Source organism: Convolutriloba macropyga, chromosome 15 (assembly GCF_964194025.1).
Source record: "Convolutriloba macropyga chromosome 15, txConMacr16.3, whole genome shotgun sequence".
Classification (NCBI taxonomy): Eukaryota; Metazoa; Xenacoelomorpha; order Acoela; family Convolutidae; genus Convolutriloba; species Convolutriloba macropyga.
The window spans coordinates 2,776,569-2,803,958 of NC_134482.1; the positions used below are offsets into that span (position 1 = coordinate 2,776,569).

At 31.5% G+C, this 27,390-nt stretch overlaps 1 protein-coding gene across 3 annotated transcripts in view; it reads right to left on the reverse strand.

The window, feature by feature from the left end:
* Nucleotides 1–1,156: 1,156 nt before the first annotated feature.
* The window catches only part of LOC142353905 (uncharacterized), a 67,222-nt gene continuing 40,988 nt past the window's right edge, over nucleotides 1,157–27,390 (reverse strand). For all 3 annotated transcript variants that reach the window (XM_075406135.1, XM_075406134.1, XM_075406136.1), the window contains one exon: nucleotides 1,157–1,583. In XM_075406135.1, coding sequence (XP_075262250.1) covers nucleotides 1,428–1,583 — 156 coding nt within the window. In that variant the 3' untranslated portion in view covers nucleotides 1,157–1,427. The remainder of the gene's footprint in view (nucleotides 1,584–27,390) is intronic.

The window sequence follows — 27,390 nt, forward strand, 5'->3', positions numbered from 1 at the left end:
AAAACTAACTGTTTATGGCTGCTCTCGATCAATGGGAATTTTACATTTTAAGCTTTCTTTGATTAAAACTGTTCGGATTGAAGGGAGCGAGTTAACATTTTTGACTGAAATAGGCATATGAATGTGTTGGTTTTCGTATTTCATCGACTTAATTGGGAAAACCAATAAAAGTCCTCATTTTTTCTTAAACTTCGTTTGCCGTCAGTTTTAAACATGAGAAGCATGGTTTTTGTCACTCTTTCTCAATATGGCAAATGATGATGCGATAATTTCGTATCGGAACTAATATTCTAATACATTCTAGTATTGCAATGAAAATAACTTTGAGGCACCTATGGTTGTAGTTCTTCTGCATTTGTTAAAAGCGGTGAAGTTAAAAGCACATATTTACATTGTGAATAATTTATTTTCAAGATCTTCGTGAAAATATTTTCTCAGACTTTTTACTTGTTGAGATTTGCTGGTGTTACAGAATTCAAACCAATCGCTCTGCTCCAGTAGCGATACACTAACAAATGATACAAAAACATTTAACTTAATATCAAACTTTCCTTCTCACAATACAGCTAGCAAATCGACTAATTTTGCCGCTGTTATTGATTGGATTAAAGACGAATTGCTTATTTTCGATGCTGATAAATTCCGCGAGCTCAATTTTGTATATGAGAAGACAGACATTTCAATGCCTCATTTTTATGCACTCAGATCTATTATTGAATATATAAACTTTCTCGTGACTTCGATTCTGACTTCCATTGAAAAAAAGAGAGATTTCGGAAGTTGAAACAATTGAAAAATAACCCAAAGCATTAAATATTTTGCAAAGCCAGTTTTCAAATCCAAACATAACCGGCTAAGGCGCATGAACGCGAACGCAAAAATGTCTGGACATGGACGCACCAAAATTTTTGCAAGGACGCGCGAAGAAAGTCTAGATATAGATACTCAAAATTTCGGCGAAGGCACGAAAAAATTGACGTAAACGCCCGAAAGTTTGGACATGAACGCACAAAAGTCTGGAGAACGTTCAAGAAACGTTCTGGACATACTTGATCTCCGTTTTTGTTTTGCACTCTTAGCCTGTGTTGTTTTTGTTGTGCATTAGTCTTTCAATGCCTGAAAAGTCAATAAAATAGCATTTTTTGAAGAAGTGGAATAATAGAAGGCAACAACTTCAATTTGATATCATATTGATAAAACAAAACTTGACTGCAAGATATATTTGAATTTACACTGTGAAATGGACCAGTCAGGGTAATTTGAAGATATTGCACTGATACAGGTAATAACGGTTATTATAGAACTGATATATTTAGTGTTGACATCTATCAAACAACAATTTGTTGATTTACTCCTTATTCGTAGGGTCCGTTGATTGTCTTCAAAGGAAGCGGGTTCTCTAGTAAAATGAAGGATTTGATATTTGTTCACTTTCTGTTCACTTGGAAGGGGAATGGCTTCGCTTGATTCTCCATGAAGTTGACTAAATTTCTCTTCCCAAACGAGGGATAGAATTCTTTCCTGGCCATTCGTTTCTTCTCACTAGCCGACCCTTGAACTCCAACTGTTTGACCTCGACCGCTCTAAACACATAATACATAACCTGTATTGATATTCCCCGTTAATACCCCCAGGTCGAGGTTAAAACTCGTTTTTAGCGCTTTTTTGCAATAAATGAGCTGGATTACCTCAGACTCTTAAAGTGCCCTGAATGCGCTGAAATTTTGGAAGAATTCAGCTTGAAAACGTTACATAAAAATAAGCTGAAAAGTAATGTGTATATGGCGACCTCCGCAGCATATAGCCGCGATGCGGTCGCCATATACACATTACTCTAATTCCCTTTATATGTCCACTACTCTATATTCACTTCTTTTATATTTAAAATCTATCATTTCTTGTCTCGCTTAGTGCAAACCACTAGTGTCGAGTTAAGCTGGTAATTATCTGTTACCAGACGGATAGTTTGGGTCTATCCCCACTGACTCCAGTGGACGTCCCCAGATACTAGTATAAAACTAGTGAGACCGTGTAAAAAGCACGTAAAACCAACATGTGAAAATTGGTGTAACCACTTCGTGGATAACTTGAATAAAAAACCAGCTTAACTCTTTTATAAATTTTAAAATTTGCTTATCACTCAATGTTTTACTTATAGCATCTAAGCTAAGTGGATGGAAGAATCTAAACATGTCTAATGCTTTAGCATAACCCATATCAATACTAATATAATACTCATCAGTTTTAGTTAATACTTTCAGTCTAATCTTTAGTTATAGTGCTACTTTAGTTATAAATAAGTGATTATCATAATTAGTAGAACTAAATGCATATATTGGTACGAATGTATTCTTAGCTTGGAGGTTACATTTATTGTGAGCATAAACTCTAAATTTACCATTTAGATGATCATGATCTCTAACAATGTCATTACCCAAGTTCTCTCTACAATAGAAACACTCAGTAGTAAGTGGAGTAATAGTATCTTCATTAAGTGGAATATTAATTTCAAATATATCTTTAAATAATTTATTATAATAACATACTCTACTTATAAACCAATCAACAATGTCAGTCGAGCCGCCACTTTGTGGATCTTCACCACAATATATTCATATCTATCTTCTAAAATCTCAGGATAGTCATTTTTAAATATAAACCACAAGCAATAGGTAAGTGTTTACCATCTTTTATTATACATTCAAAATCATAATACATAGCAAATGGTACTCGTTTTTTATAATGAAACTTATCAAAATTTAGATTTTCATCTTTATGGAATGTTCTTCTTCCCACATGTTTCTGTGTATTACATAAATCCAAATGTTTATTTAATGCATCTTCAGACTGAAATGACACACAACATTTTAGACATGGATAACATTTATGTCTGGTTGATTTTCTTAATAAGAATGATACATCTTTACATAGGAAGCAATGATTATCCCAGTATAATATATTACATCTTTTAGGATCATTATGATTGATTAATACAGGATTAATAGTTTTATTTTTATTTAGATTCAATACATTAAATAGTGTTTTATCTTTATTTAGTTCTTGTGTTTTCTGTAAATCTTTATATCCGTAGGGAGGTGGAATCTTTGGTAATTTTATCTCATTAATATACTCTGGTTTATTATGTTTACTAACTCTATTTGGATCACGTGATTCAGAATGTAGATAAGCAATAAAACACCACAATAAACATTTTTTATCAGTATTATGTATGTTAAGTATATATCTATATGTGAGTGGTAATTCAGTACTACATTCACCACTAGGATAAAACCTATGTATATACATTGTTCTTTTAACAAATCTTTGCATGCTCCAACCAGATTGATTCATCTCTTGTTCTTGCATTCTAGTCTCTAGTTCACTATTCAACATATCCAAGTAATGAGGACAATTATATTGTCTAGTCATTAGTCTAAAAGTAAATTCGTTTTCTTCTAACTTATCATCTGTGGGTTTTGTATACCTAACCACATCAAAGGTGTTAATATTGATATGGGGATGTATATTGTGCAATGTCCCCAATGCATTAATGAATTTAGGATCTTCATAACTCCAAATTCTTATAATCAATTGATTATACTTCATGTTATGATCCAAGCCTAATTGATTAACTTTATCTCGCCACTTCTTATCAACAAGTTTTTTCTGATTAATATTTATTTTTCTGTTCTTCTGTTTCATTGTGTTCATTTTTATTGTTATATCTGGTATTACATATATTGCAATATCCTCCAGTTATATTATTATCTTCCCCAGCTCTATTATTATTATCATCTGCAGTTATATCCTTATCAGTTAGACTGCTTCGGAGATCTTTACCCCCAAATTTATCCAGATGCATCTTTGTTTTCAAAAGTTGATCAACACTATATTTACTCAGAGAAGTCTTGCATATTACACAATCAAACTTACTCCCATTCTTTATTATTTCCCCATTAACTAGTCTTACATTATTCCTATGTTTTAATGTTGTCACATGATTATTATGAGCGGTATTATTATATAGATATATCTTACAACTATCACAATACTTTATTCCTTCTTCTGGATACTGCTCAACTATCTTTTGTTCTATATCTTTATTAGTAAATTTTATTCCATCCTCATTAGCACTCTCAATAATTTTATTTCTATTATATTGTCGTGCGTTCTTTTTATGTTTAAGCGATTGAATATGTCTGTAATAGTTCTTTAGAGTTAATTCTTCATTACATTCTTCACACTTAAACTTATTTGTTTTAGATTTTTGGACATATACAAAATCATCAGATGAAGATGATTCTCTATCTGTATCAGAACCTGAATCCTTATCAGAATCTAAATCGTTATCTTTATCAGAATCTAAATCCGGATGATATTATAACTCAGCCTCACGCATTAGATTTTTCATGTCCTCACCCCTTTGTCTTATTTTAGCCGCATATTCATCATATGACTTCTTTGCATCCTCGTTTACTTGATTAAACCTTCTAATTGGTTCTAATGGATCTTCTTCTTTATCTACCAGTTTGATTTTTCCCCTTACTTTGTTTTTATTTTTTAACATTTGGACCGCCATGCTAGTAAAACCAGATTGGTCTTGACCACGAGATTGGGCTTGACCACGAGATTGAGCTTGCTCACTTTGAGACTGGACTTGACCACTTCTAGATTGGACTTGACCTCTTCAAGTTAGAATGTTCCCGTTGTTTTCTTGCACACTCATTTTTATAAGACAAATTTTGAAATAATATTATTAATATAAAATTTAATCAATATAAAATGATTAGTACTAAATGTGATAAATGTAAAGAAAAAGCTTGATGTTGGAGTTGTGATTAGTGCCAAAGTAAACCTTTATCATGTTTTGTCTGTAATGAAACTATAACATATAGAGAGAGACATAATCATATTTAAACATTATAATGATCCAAATCAATGTCTCACATGTAATAAGTGTAACGTATATAAACATATCTCTCACTATAGATTTAAACATTACACTTGTAGAATATGCTTGTATATCAATAGATATAGATTTGGTCATACAAAAGAAACATTTAGAGAACATGCAACGAAATTTAATATCAGCGAAGCTGGTTCCCAGATCGAAGTTTAGTCCTATTAAAATGTTACTTGCGTTTCCGTTATTTATTATAATGATATTTATTATTATAATTGCTTATTGGAATTATGATAATTGTTCCGGTTTAAAGAAGAGATTCAAAGGATATAGGAATGTTATACCAGAACGATTTGAAACTAAAAAACATAACTTTATTATTTATGGTCCATCGAATTCTGGTGAAAACAACTTTTTATAAAAGATTTTTGTGGTTTGTATGATACTGTTAATGTATTCTGTATCGACGGTAGTGAGTGGAAGGGATATAATGTATATGGCATTGATGATTCAAAATTATTAGATAATTTAGACAGTATTGCTAATATGCTTATTATATTTGATGATATGGGAGAAAACATTAGATTACCAGCTATAGACTCATTGTATTCTAAAGGTAGACATCACAATATTAATATAATATGTGTAGGTCATACTGTAACAGATTCAAATACTAAAGCAAGAGATAACACCCCAGCTATATATATATATATATTACTTTAAATAGTTCACAACAATTCTTTGAAAGAGTACAAGAGAAGTTTAAAAGTGATTCTAATCTATATAGATTCAAACATTATAACTATGGTGTAATAAATTATAATAATATTATTGACTATTATATGGTATTCGATAAAAACAAAAATGTTGTATATGATTCTAGAATAGGTGATCTTGATATTGAGAAGTATGTTGACTATACAGAGTTTAAGGAAAAGGAATATAATATACTAAGTAGTTATTTAACAGATAGAACCAACACATACTAAACCAAAGTAGTTAATAATCTTTTTTGAAGAAAATTTAGAGTTTAAGGGAATACATAAATCAATTAATTTATATAAAACAAATGCAAATATAAAAATTGTACCTAGTGCGATACATAGTGGATGTTGCTGTATTTGGTGTAACTGCTATAGTCGGAGGTGTATATACTTACTTTCAAAAACGTGGTAATAATATTAATAATAAATTAATGGTATAGATATAATGGATATAGATAAGGCAAAAATTAAATTAAAAATCGGTAAGAATATGACAATAGGTTATGGTTTGATTGATAAAAACAATTATGATCTCAATCATCCATTTAATATAGTATGTATGTTAGCTAGTTCTCTTGTATGTATTTATGCAACTCATAATCATATTTATTCTAAATCTAAAAATGAGGGTAATATGTAGAGAATGTAATTTTGAAATTGATACTAGTAGTGGATATCCAGAACATTATCTGTTGGATCATTATAATATTTCACATAAAAATTTAATGGGAAGATGTATGAAATGTATGTATAAAACATATAGTGGTTATCACTTTTTCGATAAATGTAAAGTTAATAGAACAGGCCTTATAAAAACAGTACATAGTTATATTGTTTATACCGACATTAATGATAGTGATAGTAATGATAAAATTGATAACAATAAAGATAAAGATGAAGATGATTTAAATAAGATTTTAAATGAACTAAAACATAATATTATAGAGACTTTGAAAGATTACATAAAAAATGATTTAAAAATAGATATTATAAATGAGATAAAAACAGAAATTATAAATGATTTCAAAACAGAAAGTAATATTAAGAAGAATTTGTTGTTTATGTAAAATTGAAAAGAATAGAGATTGTTTTTATAAAACTGGTGGTTTATGTAAAGATTGTTGTTCTCAAAAAGTTTCATGTCCCATATGTAATATTGTTATAAATAGATCTTCTCCTAATAAACATAAAAAAGGGCACATAGTAAACAATCCCGAATTTCTAGCAATATTTAAGAAAATGATTACAAATTACAAAGATTACATGAGGTTACATAAGATTACATGGATTATTATGGATTATATAGATTATTTTTAATCATGATAATCCCACAGAATGCGGGATTATCATGATTAAAAATAATCTATATAATTCATAATAATCCATGTAATCTTATGTAACCTCATGTAATCTTTGTAATTTGTAATCATTTTCTTAAATATTGCTAGAAATTCGGGATTGATTACTATGTGCCATTTTTTTATGTTTATTAAGAGAAGATCTATTTAAAACAATATTGCATATGGAACATGAAACTTTTTGAGAACAACAATCTTTACATAAACTACCAGTTTTATAAAAACAATCTCTATTCTTTTCAATTTTACATAAACAACAAAATCTTCTTAATATTACTTTCTGTTTTTAAATCATTTATAATTTCTGTTTTTATCTCATTTATAATTTCTGTTTTTATCTCATTTATAAATTCTATTTTTAGATCATTTTTTAATGTTATCTTTCAAATTCTCTATAATATTATGTTTTAGTTCATTTAAATTCTTATTTAAATCATCTTCATCTTTATCTTTATTGTTATCAATTTTATCACTACTATCACTATCAATAATATCGGTATAATTAATATAACTATGTACTGATGTGATAAGGCCTGTTCTATTAGCTTTACATTTATCGAAAATCTGATAACCACTCTATGTTTTATACATACATTTCATACATCTTCCCATCAAATTTTTATGTGAAATATTATAATGATCCAATAGTTCATGTTCTGGATATCCACTGCTAGTATCAATTTCAATATTACATTCCCTGCATATTACCCTCATTTTTAGATTTTTTAGATTTAGAATTAATATGATTATGAGTTGCATAAATACTTACAAGACAACTAGCTAAAATACATACTATATTAAATGGATGATTGAGATCATACGTGTTTTTATCAATCAAACCACAACCAATTGTAATATACTTACCATTTTTTAATTATATTTTTGCCTTATCTATATTCATTATATCTATACCATTAATATTATTATTAATAATTTTACCACGTTTTTGAAAGTAAGTATATACACCTCCTATTATAGCAGTTATGCCAAACACAGCAACATATCAGCTATAAATCTCACTAAGTACATTTTTATATTTGTATTTATTTTAGATAAATTAATGGATTTATGTATTCCCTTAATTTCTAAACATTCTTCAGAAGAGAACATTAACTCCTTTGGTTTAATATGTGTGGTTCTATCATTCTATCTGTTAAATAACTACCTAGTATTTTATATTCCTTTTCCTTAAACTCTGTATAATCAACATACATCTCAATATCAAGATCACCTATGCTAGAATCATGTACAATTTTTTTATTTTTATCTAATACAATATAATAGTCACTAATAGTATTTTAATTTATTACACAATAGTTAAAATGTTTAAATCTATATAGATTAGAATCAATTTTAAACTTCTCTTGTACTCTTTCAAAATTGTGTTGTGAACTAATTAAAGTAATATATATAGCTGGGGTGTTATCTCTTGCTTTAGTATTTAAATCTGTTACAGTATGACCTACACATATTATATTAATATTGTGATGTCTACCTTTAGAATACAATGAGTCTATAGCTGGTAATCTAATGTTTTCTCCCATATCATCAAATATAAAAAGACTATTAGCAAAACTATCTAAATTATCTAATAATTTTAAATCATCAATGCCATAAACTTTATATCCCCTCCACTCACTACCGTCGATACAGATTACATTAACAGTATCATAAAAACCACAAAAATTTTTTATAAAAGGTGTTTTACTAGAGATGGACCATAAACAATAAGGTTATGTTTTAGTTTAAAATGGTTCTGGTATAACATTCCTATATCCTTTGAATCTCTTCCCTAAATCGGAATATTATCATAATTCCAATAAGCAATTATAATAATAAATATCAATATAATAAATAACGGGAACGCAAGTAACATTTTAAAAGGACTAAACTTCGATCTGGGAACCAGCTTCGCTGATATTAAATTTCTTTACATATTCTCTAAATCTTTCTTGTGTATGACATAATCTAAATCTATTGAGATACAAACATGTTCTACAAGTGTAATGTTTAAATCTACAGTGAGAGATATGTTTATTTACTTTACACTTATTACATGTTAGATATTGATTTGGATCATTTTACTGTTTAACCATATGATTATGTCTCTCTCTATATGTTATAATTTCCTTACAGACAAAACATGATAAAGGGTTACTTTGGCACTCATCACAACTCCAACACCAAGCTTTATCTTGACATCTATCACATTTAGTACTAATCATTTCATATTGATTAAATTTTATATTAATATTATTATTTCAAAATTTGTCTTATAAAAATGAGTGTGCAAGAAAACAACGGGAACATTCTAACTGGAAGAGGTCAAGTCCAATCTAGAAGTGGTCAAGTCCAATCTCAAGCTGAGCAAGCTCAATCTCGTGGTCAAGACCAATCTCCTGGTCAAGATCAATCTGGTTCTACTAGCATGGCGGTCCAAATGTTAAAAAATAAAACCAAAGTGAGGGGAGAAATCAAACTGGTAGATAAAGAAGAAGATCCATTAGAACCAATTAGACGGTTTAATCAAGTAAACGAGGATGCAAAGAAGTCATATGGTGAATATGCGGCTAAAATAAAACAAAGGGGTGAGGACATGAAAAATCTAATGCGTGAGGCTGAGGCTAAATATCATCCGGATTTAGATTCTGATAAGGATAGGAATTTAGATTCTGATAAGAATTCAGGTTTGGATGCAGATAGAGAATCATCTTCATCTGATGATTTTGTATATGTCCAAAAGCCTAAAACAAAAAAGTTTAAGTGTGAAGAATGTAAAGAAGAATTAAGTCTAAAGAATTATAACAGACATATTCAATCACTTAAACATAAAAAGAACGCACGACTATATAATATAAATAAAATTATTGAGAGTGCTAATGAGGATGGAATAAAACTTATGAGGATGGAATAAAGATATAGAACAAAAGTTAGATGAGCAGTATCCAGAACGGGAATAAAGTATTGGGATAGTTGTGAGATCTATCTAGATAATAATACCGCTGATAATAATCATGTGACAACATTAAAATATAGGAATAATTTAAGACTATTTAATGGGGAAATAATAAAGAATGGGAGTAAATTTGATTGTGTAACATTTAAGATTTCTCTGAGTCAATATAGTCTGGATCAAAATTTGAAAACAAAGATGCATCTGGATAAAGTTGGGGTTAAGATCTGCGAAGCATTTTAACTGATAAGGATATAACTGGAGATGATAATAATAATATAGCTAGGGAAGATAATAATATAACTGAAGGATATTGCAATATATTTAATACCAGCTATAATAATGAAAATGAACACAATGAAACAGAAGAACATAAAGAAAATAATAATCAGAAAAAACTTGTTGATAAGTGGCGAGATCAAGTTAATCAATTAGGCTTGGATCATAACATGAAGTATAATCAGTTGATTATAGGAAGTAGGAGTTATGAAGATCCTGAATTCATTAATGCATTGGGGACATTGCACAATATACATCCCCATATCAAGTTTAACACCTTTGATGTGATTAGATATACAAGACCCACAGATGATAAGTTAGAAGAAAACGAATTTACTTCTAGACTAATGACTAGACAATATAATTGTCCTCATTACTTGGATATGTTGAATAGTGAACTAGAGACTAGAATGCAAGAACAAGAGATGAATCAATCTGGTTGGAGCTTTCAAAGATTTGTTAAAAGAACAATGTATATACATAGGTTTTATCCTATTGGTGGATGTAATACTGAATTACCATTCACATCTAGATATATACTTAATATACATAATACTGATAATAAATGTTTATTGTGGTGTTTAATTGCTTATCTACATCCTGCATCACGTGATCCAATTATAGTTAGTAAATATAATAAACCAGAGTATATTAATGAGATAAAATTAACAAAGATTCCACCTCCCTACGGATATAAAGATTTACAGAAAACACAAGAACTAAATAAAGATAAAATACTATTTAATGTATTGAATCTAAATAAAAATAAAACTATTAATCCTGTATTAATCAATCATAATGATCCTAAAAGATGTAATATATTATACTGGGATAATCATTGCTTCCTATGTAAAGATGTATCATTCTTATTAAGAAAATCAACTAGGCATAAATGTTATCCATGTCTGAAATGTTGTGTGTCATTTCAGTCAGAAGATGCATTAAATAAACATTTGGATTTTTGTAATACACAGAAACATGTGGGAAGAAGAACATTCCATAAAGATGAATATCTAAAGTTTGATAAGCTCCATTATAAAAACAGAGTACCATTTGCTATGTATTATCATTTTGAATCTATAATGAAAGATGGTAAACACTTACCTATTGCTTGTGGTTTATATATAAAAAGTGACTATCCTGATAAATTAGAAGATAGATTTTAATATAATTGTGGTGAAGATCCACAAAGTGGCGGCTCGACCGATATAGTTGATTGTTTTATAAGTAGAGTAATTTATTATAATAAATTGTTTAAAGATGTATTTGAAATTAATATTCCACTTAATGAAGATACTATTACTCCACTTACTACTGAGTGTTTCTATTGTAGAGAAAACTTGGGTAATGACATTGATAGAGATCATGATCTTCTAAATGGTAAATTTAGAGGTTATCCTCACAATAAATGTAACCTCCAAGCTACGAATACATTCGAACCAATGTATGCATTTAATTCTACTAATTATGATAATCACTTAAATATAACTAAACTAGCAAAGAAGATTAGACTTAAAGTATTAACTAAAACTGATGAGAATTATATTAGTTTTGATAGGGGTTATGCTAAAGCATTAGACATGTTTAGATTCTTCCATCCACTTAGCTTAGATGCTATAAGTAAAACATTGAGTGATAAATAGTGTGTAACATTAAACAAAATTTGGTTAGAGCGACGTAAAGGTATATTCCCATATGAATGGTTTGATAGTATAGATAAACTACATGAAACAACATTACCACCTAAGGAAGCATCCTATTCTAAGTTGAAACCAAGTGGTATTACAGATAAAGAATATAAGCAAGCAATAGATTGTTGGAATAATACTGGATGTAAATCAATAAAAGACTATATGATGTTATATCTTAAAACAGATGTATTATTATCGGTAGATGTATTTGAAAGGTTAAGAGTTAAGTGTTTAGAATATTATGAAATAGATCCCTGTTATACATTTTCTACTCCTGGATTAACTTGGTTATGTGGATTGAAATATACTAATGTTAGACTTAAATATTATAAAAAAAATACAGTTAATATTTATGATACAATACAATATGGTATTAGCGGTGGGTTAGCTTCAGTATTAGGTGATTGTCATGTAAAATGCAAAAATAAAGAAATAGATCCTGTGTATACAGGGAAAGAGAATTCTCTAAAAATTTAGACTTCAACTCATTATACGCTTCTGCTATGATTCAAGCTTTACCTACTGGTGAGATCAAAGTATGTGACACTCTCGACTATAATAGCTCTATCTCTTCAAAAGTTTATATCTATAGTATTGATGTAAAGTATAGTGATGAGTTGAAACAAAAGACAAAGAAATATGCATTCTTTCCAGGAAAGACAAAGGCTAACATTGATCAGTTTACAGACTATCAAAATTAAAATAAAAAGAAAGGATACAAACCAAATGAAAAGTTATTGTAGTTAACGGATAAAAACGATTATGTAATTGATGGTGAGATGTTAGATTGGTATTTAGCTAGTGGTTTGAAGTTAGAAGATATTACAATTAAGCAAAAGTTAGAGTATGATAAGAGTGAGTGGCTGAAGCTTTATATTGAGTTTAATATACGGAAAAGAAAAGAAGCTAAAGCTAAGAGTGATAAATTTAGAGATGTATTCTTTAAACTGATGAATAATGCCTTCTATGGAAAAACAATAGAAAATGTATACAATAGACAAGATGTAGAGTTAGTTAATGAAGTAGATAGATATATTAAATTAGTAGAAAGTATTAGTTTTAAATATGCTGTAGAGTTTGATGATGAATTAGTGGCTGTACATAAAACAAGAGGTAATGTTAAGTTAGATAAGTTGAATTATATTGGTTTTGTTATATTAGAGAAAGCTAAACTATTTATGTATAAAGCTATATATGATTACTTTGAGAAAGAGTTAGATTGTAGTTATCATTATACAGATACTGATAGTATATTTATAAACATAAGTTTTCCTTTAGATAGTAATATAGAAACTGAAATGAATAAGATAAAAGATATTTTACATAATAATGAGTTAGGTAAGATGAAGGATGAATTACCTAATGATACTATTATAGAAGCCTGCTTACTTAAAGCTAAAGCTTATTGTTATAATACAGTTAAAGGTGAAAAAGAAAAAAAGTTAAAAGGAATAACTGAAGCTACTATAAAAAATCAAATTACTATTGAAGACTATAAAAACGCTATATATGATGCAAAAATTAAATATGTAACTATTTATGCTCTTGATAGTAAGAAACATCATTTAGAAACAAAAGAACAATACAAGATAGCCATTGATTCATTTGATGATAAAGCTATTAAAGGTTGTAATGGTGAATTTAGATTTTACAATTAATGTTTATATAAGTATTAACAAAATTTAAAATTTATAAAAGAGTTAAGCTGGTTTTTTTATTCAAGTTATCCACGAAGTGGTTACACCAATTTTCACAAGTTGGTTTTACGTGCTTTTTACACGGTCTCACTAGTTTTATACTAGTATCTGGGGACGTCCACTGGAGTCAGTGGGGATAGAACCCAAACTATCCGTCTGATAACAGATAATTACCAGCTCAACTCGACACTAGTGGTTTGCACTAAGTGAGACAAGAAATGATAGATTTTAAATATAAAAGAAGTGAATATAGAGTAGTGGACATATAAAGGGAGTTAGAGTAATGTGTATATGGCGACCGTATCGCGGCTCTATGCTGCGGAGGTCGCCATATACACATTACTCTGAAAGGCTTAAAACATTTTGCATTACGCGTATTTTGACCCTAAATTTGTGGTGCAAATTTTCATTCATCCTACATGAACACCACAACCAATCTTAATACATCTATTCTTAATTCTCCCTTAATTGCGTGCAAAGCTTACCTGAATTTTAATTACCGATTTTTTAAACATATTAGCAAGAGATTATTTTTATTTCAGTTCACTTTCACAAGATTGAGATGGGAAAAATTTTTTTAAATAACAAATTTTCTCAAATAGTCAAAAATTTCATGATAGGGCCAAAGAAAATCAGCCTTGAAATCAAAATCTGTATCAAAAACTAGAAAATAGATTTTTTGCTAAAAAAATTTTTTGAAAAAAAACTAAAAAAACATAAACTGAAGCCCGATAAAAAATGTTAACTTGAACTGTCATTTTTAACTTTTGAATAGGGAAATTTCACTACGTAAATTTCAAAAGTTCCTGTGTACTGCAACTTAGTGCTCTTGTTGCTCAGAGATTCATGCAAATAGTACTCATCCGAATAGCAATTGTCTAGATGAATTATCAAAATCAATTAAAATTTATTTGTAAAGGGTGACGTACAACTATGCCGACGTAATACTATGCCGATTACAAGAGTACCGAAAATTTATTCAATTTTTATCTTGATCAATTTCTTTACCAATCAAGTTATTTTACGGAGATGACGCAAAAAAATAATCGGCCAATCAAAACCGAGAACCAATTTCTTATAAAACTTGTTGTTTAATAGTATAAGAAAATTGCAGAAAGACAAACATTACGTAATTGCGGGCACTGGCCATGCCTCAGTGGCCCGTGAGACTTGATTTGAATCAATCGCAACCCAACATGTGATCCGCATATCCCTATTTTTTTTAAAAATTAATTTAGATGCTCTTGATTTCACAGAAAGACTTTCATGTTTTCGGCACTCTTGAAAGATGTTTTACTTTCGGCACTCTTAAACGTCGGCATAGTATTACGTCGGCATGGTTGTTAGTAAACTTTGTAAAGGGGTTGAACGGTATTAATTTGTGAAATTAATCTACTATTATTGCAACTTTAGTTCAATTTACGATATTAATTTTGTTGCTAATTTATATTTTGTCAACTTAATTTGTCCAAATTAAAAACAAAATTTATGCACGTGAATTACGCTTACACTGTGGACTTTATTTACACAAAAATATTAAAAGTACTTACAAAATAACCTTTCAATTTGTTCAAATAAAATGGTAATTAGATTTCACAAGAACTCTACATTCGAAAGATGGCAAGCAGATCAAAACGGTGACTTGCAAGAGAACCCAAGTGAAAAAAGCCGCTTGAAAGAGAGCCAAAAATTTATTCAAATTATTAGTCGATAATTTTTGCAGCCAATTTAATTGCCTTCTGAAATGAAACTACCAAATTCTCAGCCAATCATAACGGAGTATTTGACATATGAAATATTTTCTAGTAAAAGAAACTGAAAGGGAATTAATAAACATTTATCATCAAATTATAGCGAGCCATGGCCATGCCTTAGCGGCTTGTGGGACTTGATATGAACCTATCACAACCGAACATAAAACCAATTAACCCACTTAAGTAATTTTTTGTTAATCAACTAACAATTTAGGGTAAATACCCTAGTGATGTGCGGATTCAAATCTTGCAAGAATCTTGCAAGATGATTCAAAACTTGCAAGATTCTTGCAAAAATCTTGCAAGATATCAATCAAGGCCAAAAAATAAATCTGGGTACAAGTGTTTTAGGAGACATCTTTGAAGCAAGTTATTGTTTATTGAACAAGTTACGAAGCCTAATTCAATGAAAAAAAAATAGCCAGGATTCAAAATCTTGCAAGAATCTTGCAAGAATCTTGCAAGAATCTTGCAAGATTTTGAATTCCGGAAAAAGTATTTACGTGTTTCTGGTAGCTATAACTAACTGAGAACCAAATATCATGACTGATATCAGAATTCTTGATAAGCAAAACTGAAAATAAATGACTTTTTTCGTAAACGCCTTTTGAATGTGAAATAGTTTTACCTAGTGTTATGCTCAATTCTCCTATAATTGTTTTATGTAACTCCGCCACTGCCGGTCCCAAGCCCGGAATGAAAAAGGAGGAGGGTGCGAAAAAAAATCATACTGGAAAAAAATAAAGTCGGTTTTTTTAAATTGACTTGAGATTGTTTTCCGACATATAATTACTTTCTTGTTCTTAGCATTCATTTTCAGCTCCACCAGTCGCCCCCTGAAGCCAGGTAATTTTAAAAAATGTGGATTCAAACTCTTGCAAGAATCTTGCAAGCAGGATTCAAAAACTTGCAAGAATCTTGCAAGTCGGATTCAAAATCTTGCAAGAATCTTGCAAGTTGGATTCAAAACTTGCAAGAATCTTGCAAGAATCTTGCAAGAAGTATGTATTCTCTTGCAAGATAGCTTGCAAGATTCTTGCAAGTTTTTAAATTTTTTAATCACTAGGGTAAAGACAACTTTTTGCTTTCGGCTCTTTTTAAATAAAGTCAGGTTTCGGCGCTTTCTAACGTAGGTTCTGTATAACATCGGCTCTCTTGCACGTATCCGATCAAAGCTTCGTAAGCTTTGTCCACGACCCCCCATAGATTGGCCAATTTCGCTCACGGTCAAACCAGTGTAATGTGGTATCCTAATGATTTTGCTGTCCTTTACGATTAGCACTCTTATAAGAGTTCAAACAGCATTGAAAGGTTTAACATCAACTCTTGGTCACCTTGTTGAAAGTAAACCCCTTGACTGTGCGTGGACTTTGCTTACAGAAATTTGGAGAGTAAAGTTGACAAAGTGCTTTGTTCATTTCAGCTTTTTTAGGGCTTCACATTCAAATTCGTCGCCTCGCAAAATATTCATGGGAAGTTGAGCTGTAAAAATCTGTAAACTTTTTCCCCAAAAATTCACTATGATTTGTATAGAAATTTCATTTTTGAGTTAGTGTTTACAAGAAAAAAAAATCACCATTTTAATTTACCATGAGGTTATTGACGATATAATAGTTCTAATCAACAGAAGAGATAGTAATTTCGATTCTTCAGTTGCACTGAGTGGAGTACATACGCTCTAATTTTCTTTGAAATCATTCACTTTCAAATGGGTTCTTCGACAACTATCTAAACTAGGGAAAAATTGAGATTTTTGTGACATTGTGAGCATAAATAGTTTAACGAAAATATGGATTTTTCAACAATGCCCCCCCCCCCCCTTTGGTACCTAGTAGAGAATGGCTCCCGGTCTTTGCTCTGTTTGGCCTCAAGATTATGCGGCTTACAGTTTAGATAGCCGAATATCAGTTTAAACGCATATACGGGACGGCTGTTCATGCGCTTTGGGATGTAATCCAGAAATTGCGAATCGGTTGTCAACCGCACCAACCAACGCGCCAGTCGGTAGTTCTTTTTTCTTTGAAATCCAATTCGGCTAATTGCCATAGCATGACGTATTTATTCTATTCAGTTTAACCTAGTATGCGCATATGCGGAAAGTTTTTAGTCGTCTCTGATTGGTCAATAAATTGCTCGCTTAAATTCTATTCTATAACAGACCCCCTTTTGCAAAGGAGGGCAATTGGTGAAAAAATCCAGAAATACTCCTGAAATGGATATTGTGTTTCTCCGCCATGGCTATAATTGTTGTTAAAGTAACGGCGATTTACTACGTTAAAAAATGACGATGCCAAATCTTTCCTACGTTTTAAAAAAGGACGATCCCGCATCTCACGTTTCAAAAAACGACCACACCAAATCTCCCTACCCAGCGACCATACCGATATGGAATCTGTTTTGCTTTTCTTTAAAATAAACGGACGTACCAAATCTGTCTTACAAGTTAAATACCGAATGAAAACGACGGTACGGACGTAAAAATCATAAAACCTGGCGTCGTTTTCGCTGAAAAGAAAATGACAATACTGACAATATCCTATATTTTAAAACCAACTTTTTCTCAACTACGGCTGTTGCTCTATAAAAATTAGTTGCTTCATTCCAATGCGCCGTACATTTGTTGTTTTTCCACCTTCCCTTGCCTTGCCATTGACCCTTTTTACCATCCAAAGTATTTGGATTGTAATGTTCAGCTGTCCTTTTTTGAAAGATTTCTTCACATTTTCACGTCAATGCAACGTCAAGTTGGAGTGGCGATTTTAGTCATGCTAAAGTTGTAGCGAGAACACAAAATGGAGTAGATCTGTGACGCGATTTTCTCAAAAAAAACTTTTTTAAAGTGGAGTGAGAAATTGGTGGTTGAACAATCATACCATTTAGTATCATTAATGACAGGTCCTGTTGTTTGCTAATGAGACTTAAATGAACCTAATTATTGGTGTTTGTCCATAATTTGTGGTTTTCTTGATTGTGACACTTTTGTTCACAAACGTTATTGGTATTTGTTGAAAAATTTGTAGTCTTATTATTTAATCGCAAAAGAGACAGGTCTCATTTGTTCGTGCTAGCGATTAAATAGGTTGTCTTAATTCTTTCAGTTCAAAGATATTCTTCAACTTTAACACTAAATGTTTATTGTCGTTTTTTTAGTTTTGCTGGTTTTTATCGGCTGTTTGTTGTCTTATCTTAAATCAATCTTGTTAATCGAAGCTTAAATCAATCGAGTTAATTGTTTCAGGTCATTGCTTTTTATTGCTTTCTATACGCAGCTCATTGAAAACATAAGTGAATTTTTGGCTTTTGAATGTAATTATTGGTACTTATTTTGATACTGTTTTAGCACATATTTTACATCATAAGCGGTCTTTTCGGTTGCTAATAAAGATATATCTAATTGACGAAACGCTTTCAGTGAGTAGCTACTGCTATCATTGAACTTTATACTGTTAATGTTCACAACACCAGATCATGTTAAACAAAATTTTCTTATTTTTTATCATGTTAAACAAAAAACAAAAGTTTCTAGATTTTTTTGCTTATTTTTGCGCATAAAGGGTGATGGGTTATGCATGTCTCAAATTGATTTTGCTGCGAAAATGTTGATTGTCTAGTCATTAGTTAATTCAGTTCTTTGTTTTGTAATTCAGGACATGTCCAATTGTGTTTTTGTAAGATTTTCTTAAGATGCCAAGTGGTCATTACGTTTCATTAGACGCCCATAGCTTGCCTTAGTAGTCTATGATTTTCTAGAGGGGTGCGTGCAGCTGCTGGGAAAGCCTCAATTTAAGGTTAAATGCCATTTTTAGGTGTTTTTGAGCTAAAAATGGGTCAATTTCTCACGCTTTCTCGTCATCTTTCAAGTTCTTTTGCCCATCTTTTTTCGACGCCTTTTGAAAAGGTCTTTTGCAAAACATAATTACCTTTTTGACCATTATATGCATTAGGTTTGGTAATGCAAACCCGCAAAAGGATACTACTTTATGCTATTTTCTCAAGGTTTTTGAAAACTTTTGTCATTTTTTCAGCTTTGCTAGCCTCAGCGGCCAGAAAACTTCCTGTAGGGTAATAAAATAGGTTACTGCATAACTTTTAGTGGCAATGGAGTGGTTTTTAGGGTTTACGAAATTTTGCGAAGTTTAGCAGTTTTTTTTATAAATGTTTATTTTTTCAAGTTCATTTTTAGATTTTTTTTCTTCTTTTTTGAGTTTTTTTCAATACACGTGCAACGAAAGCTACTATGGGATTTAGTAATAGGTTTCTGCATAGTAATTAGTGGCAGTGGAATGCTTTTCAACGTCCTAATATAGCAATTTAAAAAATTGTGATTTTTTTCCAATTTTCTGCAAATTGTTATCATCTTCTAATTTTATCGATAACTTTGGATAAAGTTCTGAAAGATATTAATAAAGTTTAGCGAAGTTTAGCCAAGTTTCATTGAAAATTGCAATTGTTTTCTTATGTTTGTTTCCAAATTTATCGATCTTTAAGGGCCAATAAAAATTTTTTATGCCTTGCAGGGCTTTACTAGACAGATTCTTGAGACAATGAATTGATTTTGAACTGAATATCGGAATATCGGGAAATTTAGATACTTTCAATGACTTTTGCTTTTTTCGATTTTTTAAATATTTGTCACATTTCTCGAAAGTTTTTTGGCCAATAAACCTCTCTCAAGGCCTGTGCGCCGGCTAATGGATGTATTTAAATTTATCAAATTTTGCTTTGAGGGAAATAATATCAGGAGTTTTAGATTTCATTTTATTTTTGTTTAGTTTGTCCTATTATTATTATTATTATTTTGTTTTACCAATTTTGAAGCTAGTTGCCTATTTGGCTAGCAATGTTCAGTTTATCTTCTGACCAGATACACTAGTTCTAGCTTTTTGATTCGAGTTTTTGGATTGTAATTGAGGACTTTTCCCGCTAAGTTTTTCCTTTGGCGGTTCCGTTGGCAATGAAACCGCTGTTTCGAACTTTTTTGATATATAAAGTTGCGTACGAACCACTTGCAGGACATTTTTAGAGGAAACACGGTAGAATATAGAGAGCAGATTAAACCTTTTTGTTTTGATTGAAGCGGTCTCTTGTATGATTCTTTTTGAGACCCCTCCAAAGTCAGTGCCGATCTTTTCATCTTGATTATGAAACTTTACGTCCCCGTAATAGTGATCTCTGACTTCGGACTTGCCCCTTCCACTAAAATTTAAAATTTTATACGTTTTACACTGTGCAGTTTAAGCTGACTTCAAATGATCTTTCAAAAATAATTGTTTTTTGGACTGCGCTGAAATTCATATATTTCACCTTTGTTATATTGCATGTTACAGATCTTTAGCACGCTTAGTATCGCAGTCAAAAAGTAGTTTCAGACCATAGAATTGTCGTGATTTATTTTTTCTTTTCAATACTGTTAATTGTTTAATTTTTTTTAAAAAATCTGTTCTTTTTGTTAGCTTTTGTGGAAGTTTCTTTAATCTATCGTGAACAAAGATTTCTTGAGACATTAGATACCCAATCTGTTTGATGCACATTTTTGCTGCGAAATTTTTTTTATTTTTTCCATGATTGATATCAAGAAAATTTATGAAAGAACCGGGAGGTTTTTTGAGTTGTCAAAAAACTGTTCTTTGCTCTCATAGAAATTTCGTTTCCCAGTGGGATGGAAAACGTCGATTAAAACAATTTTTTGTCATTGTGGGAAGCTTTCAGTTGATGGTAAACAATAGGCTATAATATAATGTGAAATATGCTTACACCTGCAGACGAGCAAAACATATTTTCTGTTGTTTGTAACGAACTTGAAACATAAATGCTTGAATCGGAGAAATACTTGATAACACAAAGTGTTATCAAAAGTATTTTATGGACCAACAGATTTAAAAAACAAATTCTTTGTCGATTTTAAACAACTATGATTGATACCTTTGCACCATGGTCATTATTAATTGTTATTAGTTCTTCCATTATTAGGCTATTCAAAATCTAATTAGTGTAGAAAGCCCATTAGGTTGTTCACACGTTTTTGTAAGATTTTCTTAAGATGCCAAGTGGTCATTACGTTTCATTAGACGCCCATAGCTTGCCTTAGTAGTCTATAATTTTCTAGAGGGGTGCGTGCAGTTGCTGGGAAAGCCTCAATTTAAGGTTAAAATGCCATTTTTAGGTGTTTTTGAGCTAAAAATGGGTCAATTTCTCACGCTTTCTCGTCATATTTCAAGTTCTTTTGCCCATCTTTTTTGACGCCTTTTGAAAAGGTCTTTTGCAAAACATAATTACCTTTTTGACCATTATATGCATTAGGTTTGGTAATGCAAACCCGCAAAAGGATACTACTTTATGCTATTTTTTCAAGGTTTTTGAAAACTTTGTCATTTTTTCAGCTTTGCTAGCCTCAGCGGCCAGAAAACTTCCTGTAGGGTATTAAAATAGGTTACTGCATAACTTTTAGTGGCAATGGAGTGGTTTTCAGGGTTTTCGAATATTTGCGAAGTTTAGCAGTTTTTTAATAAAGGTTTATTTTTTCAAGTTCATTTTTAGATTTTTCTCTTCTTTTTTGAGTTTTTTCAATACACGTGCAACGAAAGCTACTATGGGATTTTATAATAGGTTTCTGCATAGTAATTAGTGGCAGTGGAATGCTTTTCCACGTCCTATTATAGCAATTTAAAAAATTGTGATTTTTTCCCAATTTTCTGCAAATTGTTATCATCTTCTAATTTTATCGATAACTTTGGATAAAGTTCTGAAAGATATTAATAAAGTTTAGCGAAGTTTAGCCAAGTTTCATTGAAAATTGCAATTGTTTTCTTATGTTTGTTTCCAAATTTATCGATCTTTAAGGGCCAATAAAAATTTTTTATGCCTTGCAGGGCATTACTAGACAGATTCACGAGACAATGAATTGATTTTGAACTGAATATCGGAATATCGGGAAATTTAGATACTTTTAATGACTTTTGCTTTTTTCAATTTTTTAAATATTTTTCACATTTCTCGAATCTTTTTTGGCCAATAAACCTCTCTCAAGGCCTGTGCGCCGGCTAATGGATGTATTTAAATTTATCAAATTTTGCTTTGAGGTTAAGAATATCAGGAGTTTTAGATTTCATTATATTTTTGTTTAGTTTGTCGTATTAATATTATTATTTTGTTTTACCAATTTTGAAGCTAGTTGCCTATTTGGCTAGCAGTGTTCAGTTTATCTTCTGATCAGATACACGAGTTCTAGCTTTTTGATTCGAGTTTTTGGATTGTATTTGAGGACTTGTCCTGCTAAGTTTTTCCTTTGGCGGTTCCGTTGGCAATGAAACCGCTGTTTCGAACTTTTGATATATAAAGTTGCGTACGAACCACATGCAGGACATTTTTAGAGGAAACACGGTAGAATATAGAGAGCTGATTAAACCTTTTTGTTTTGTTTGAAGCGGTCTTTTGTATGATTCTTTTTGAGACCCCTCAAAAGTCAGCGTCATTCTTTTCATCTTGATTATGAAACTTTACGTCCCCGTAATAGTGATCTCTGACTTCGGACTTGCCCCTTCCACTAAAATTTAAAATTTTTTACGTTTTACACTGTGCAGTTTAAGCTGACATTCAAACGATCTTTCAAAAATGACTGTTTTTTGGACTGCGCTGAAATTCATATATTTCACCTTTGTTATATTGCATGTTACAGATCTTTAGCACGCTTAGTATCGCAGTCAAAAAAGTAGTTTCAGACCATAGAATTGTCGTGATTTATTTTTTCTTTTCAATACTGTTAATTGTTTAATTTTTCTTAAAAAATCTGTTCTTTTTGTTAGCTTTTGTGGAAGTTTCTTTAATCTATCGTGAACAAAGATTTCTTGAGACAATAGATACCCAATCTGTTTGATGCACATTTTTGCCGCGAATTTTTTTTCTTTTTCCATGATTGATATCAAGAAAATTTATGAAAGAACCGGGAGGTTTTTTGAGTTGTCAAAAAAACTGTTCTTTGCTCTCATAGAATTTTCGTTTCCCAGTGGGATGGAAAACGTCGATTAAAACAATTTTGTGTTATTGTGGGAAGCTTTCAGTTGATGGTAAACAATAGGCTATAATATAATGTGAAATTTGCTTACACCTGCAGTAGAGCAAAACACATTTTCTGTTTTTTGTAACGAACTTGAAACATAAATGCTTGAATCGGAGAAATACTCGATAACACATCCACAACAAATGTGTTTTATGGACCAACAGATTAAAAAACTGAACAAATTCTTCGTGGATTTTAAACAACTATGATTGATACCTTGTCACCATGGTAACCATTATTAATTGTTATTAGTTCTTCCATTATTAGGCTATTCAAAATCTAATTAGTGTAGAAAGCCCATTAGGTTGTTCACACGTAGTCATGGTGTCATGCTTTATGTGGGAAGGGGGTGGGGTTGTCTTGGAAAAACTTAGTAGGTGTTGACAACTGTAATGAGGTTTGAAGAAAAATCTCAGTTGCTTTAAATTTCAACGAGAATTAAGTCTCAATCTATAATCAGATTTCAAACAGCATTGTTTTATATTAAGAAACTTAGATCATACTTAAGAAACTCCCCTGCAATTGGTTGAATCAATTAGATTTTAGTTTGATGCCAACACTCTTCGAGTGACAAAACATCAGAGCACTGTAACTATTGTCGTTAAATTCTGATATCCCAAGTGACTGGGTGATGAACAAAAACATGTTTGGACCCATGTCAGTATTCATTTGGCCTACAATTACATTGGCAACTAATGTTTGGTGACAAATAATTGATAACTTGTAAGCAATCAATACTGGAACGTCAAACGTTAACCAGATATTTATGTTAAATATATAAAAACCAAAGAAATTTTTTTGCTAAATTAACAAAATGACTAGCCATATAAGATCTTCAAAATTTTATTTACCAACAAATGAACAGCTGTTCTTAATTAAAAAGAACAGCAATTGAAAGTCTCAACCCCAGTGATTCTGGAATTTTTATCGTGTAAGATCTGATAAGATGCTGACTAAGAATTTTTATCGTGTAAGATCTAATCAGATCTTACACGATAAAAATTCCTCTTATCAGATCTTACTCGATAAAAATTCTGGTAAGAGGAATTTTTATCGTGTAAGATCTGATAAGACATCTTATAAGATAAACATTCCCCTTATTAGAATTTTTATCGTGTAAGATCTGATATGACATGTTTTAATTATTTCAATTTAACCGAATAACGTAGTCAAGGTCCTATGAAAGTAAGAAAAAATCGGTCAGCTAACCAATTATGAAAAAATGCTTGTTGACTCTGCTTTGGCGGCAGTTTTATTGTGAGTCTTAACTGTGTACTATGGCTAAACTTAGCAGTCCAAGATAGTTTCGGTCTTTGAAAAAAATTTTCAGCCTTGTTTGATAATCAACGCTTCGGAGAAAGCCCCTGCCACTCAAATAATCTTTTTTACGTTATCTTATAAGTCTTAAAAGACAGTATAATATATTTTTCTCTTTGTTGCTCTGACACTTAAGTGTTGCATGCTGTAGTTTTTTCGGCTACTGCCTGAGGGCAACTCTGAATTATCTTCAATATGAAGAATATACCATACTTCAGGAATATATATAAGAGGCAATTTTTATCGTGCAAGATCTGATAAGACGGAATTTTTATCGTGTAAGATCTTATAAGAGGAATTTTCATCGTGTAAAATCTTATAAGAGGAATTTTTATCGTGTGAGATCTGATAAACGTCTTATCAGATCTGATAAGAAGATGCATCCCCTTACAGGCTATTAGCAAGATGGTTTTGTCAGAAATTTGTCAGATTCTACACGATAAAAATTCCCCAATCATTGGGGAAGACTTTTAGTTTTTTAGAGAACTAAGAAACTAACTGAAAAGAGTGCTCAATGAGGAAAGTCAAATTTTGAATAATAGTTTAGGTTTAAATATAACTCTGAATAAAATTTTAAAGAATAAATTTTTGAATTTTCTTTTATGGATAAGACGAAACGGTTTGAAGATTTTCTCAAGCAGCAAAATTATTGGTCTTTGATATCAGTTTTTGATTATTTCTTGAGATTTAAACTGGAGGGCTTTCCCTTTCACTTTCTAAAACTACACTGTTACAAGTTACCTCATGTAAAATTATTTCTCATATAAAGCAGAGAATGGAGACCAGTATCCAAAGATAAAATGTTAGTTCACATATCTTTTTCAGCCCATCTTGAATCTGAGAGTTTCAGAATAACAGTGTTGCCTGCCAGAAATGTTGAAATGTGCTCAATAACGAGGACTGTTCCTTCTTTCTTCCTAATTAAGACACTATACATTTATATTGCCTTCCTATTGAGAGACTAAGTATCGCCCGAACCTCGGGTTCCCCCTGTTTTAAAGAGACCTTTTGAGCGAACTGGGAAAAAAAAGAAAAAATTTGTTTTTAGAAGTGATTTTGGGGTTTTTTAAAACTGATTTTGCAGTTCCTGACCAATAACGCCAAGATCGACTGAAAAATAATCATTTTGACTAAATAAATGATATAAAACATTTTAATATATTTTAAAAAATGTTGGCACACTTTTTGCGCATTTATATATAGTGAAGGACAATTTGGCCATGTTGCAAGTCAGCGAAAGTTTTGCGCTGCAAACTAGTATGATGTATAACTGTTTGTGTAACTGATGTGTGTTTGCGGGTGGCTGTGCAGTTGTGAGTAGTGTAATCTTTATTAATCCGGTGGTGTTTTGTGATTGGGATTAATGGGAGAAGAAAGACCGCTTTCACTTCATTCCCAACCACATAAAGACCACTCTTGACCCTGACAGGAACCTAGTCATGCTGTCCCAACACACCACCCCACCAACCCCCCCCCCCCCCCCCCACACCCTCCACACACACAAACACACGCCACAAACAAACAAACAAACACACACACACACACACACACACACACCACAAACACACACGCACACCACACACAACACACACACACACACAAACATGAGCCCTCAGTGTATATTTGACATCAGTCGACGCGCCAGACCCCCCCCCCCCGTCCCACCCCACTTTCAAAAGACCACATCCAAAAACATATATCCGTTTTCAGAGACAGTAAAGATTAGCCACCCTTCTTTCATTCTACACTATAGCATTACAACTCTCTAGTGGCCTAATTTCCCCCCTCAAATGTACTACTCCAACAAAGAAACATACATTATACCTCTACAAGAGAGCCATGCCTTAAATAATTCCCTTAACAATACTCAATTATGCTGTCCCTATCTGCCCACTGATGATCTTTTGTTATTGTTTTCGTATCCAAAAGACAAGCTCATATGATTGCTTTGATCTCTTTGTTCAACAAACATACCGCTACTTTTTACTCCGCGTGATTTAATTGTGAAACTATATACACATGGAATCTTAAACCTATTTGTTTACCAAAACGTCAATTGTTTATGTTGCTATTTGTTCTGTAGACACGCCCGAGTAATTGAAAATGAATGGAATATAAGGTCAGCACAAATTGAGAAGTAAACCTTCGATAAACCTCAGATAAACTTTTGAGTCACTAATCGTATAAAACATTATCAGAACTTAAATATAATTTTAAAAAATTAAAATGGGATCTTTTCCGTTTGCGCCCCCGTGCCCATCCCCCCCCCCCCCTCCAGCTCATAGTGTAAGCATATTATTTGCACCCCCCGCTCATAGTGTAAGCATAATATTTGCACCCCTCCCCCCCCCCCCCCCCCCCAGATGCGCGTGCCATATGTTTACGTAATTACTATGTAATGACACGCCACGTGCTCTGTAACCGAGGGGTGCATAACGTACTGGTGCGGCACAAACGGAAAAGATCCCAAAAATCTTAATCGAAACTCAATATTTTAATACTAAAATTTGCCGATCAGACTCAGCGAAATCCGGGCTAAGAATCTACCCTTAAAGTAATAGCTGGTGAAGTAAAGAAACCAAACCAATCAATGATTAACCCACACATTCAGTCATTTT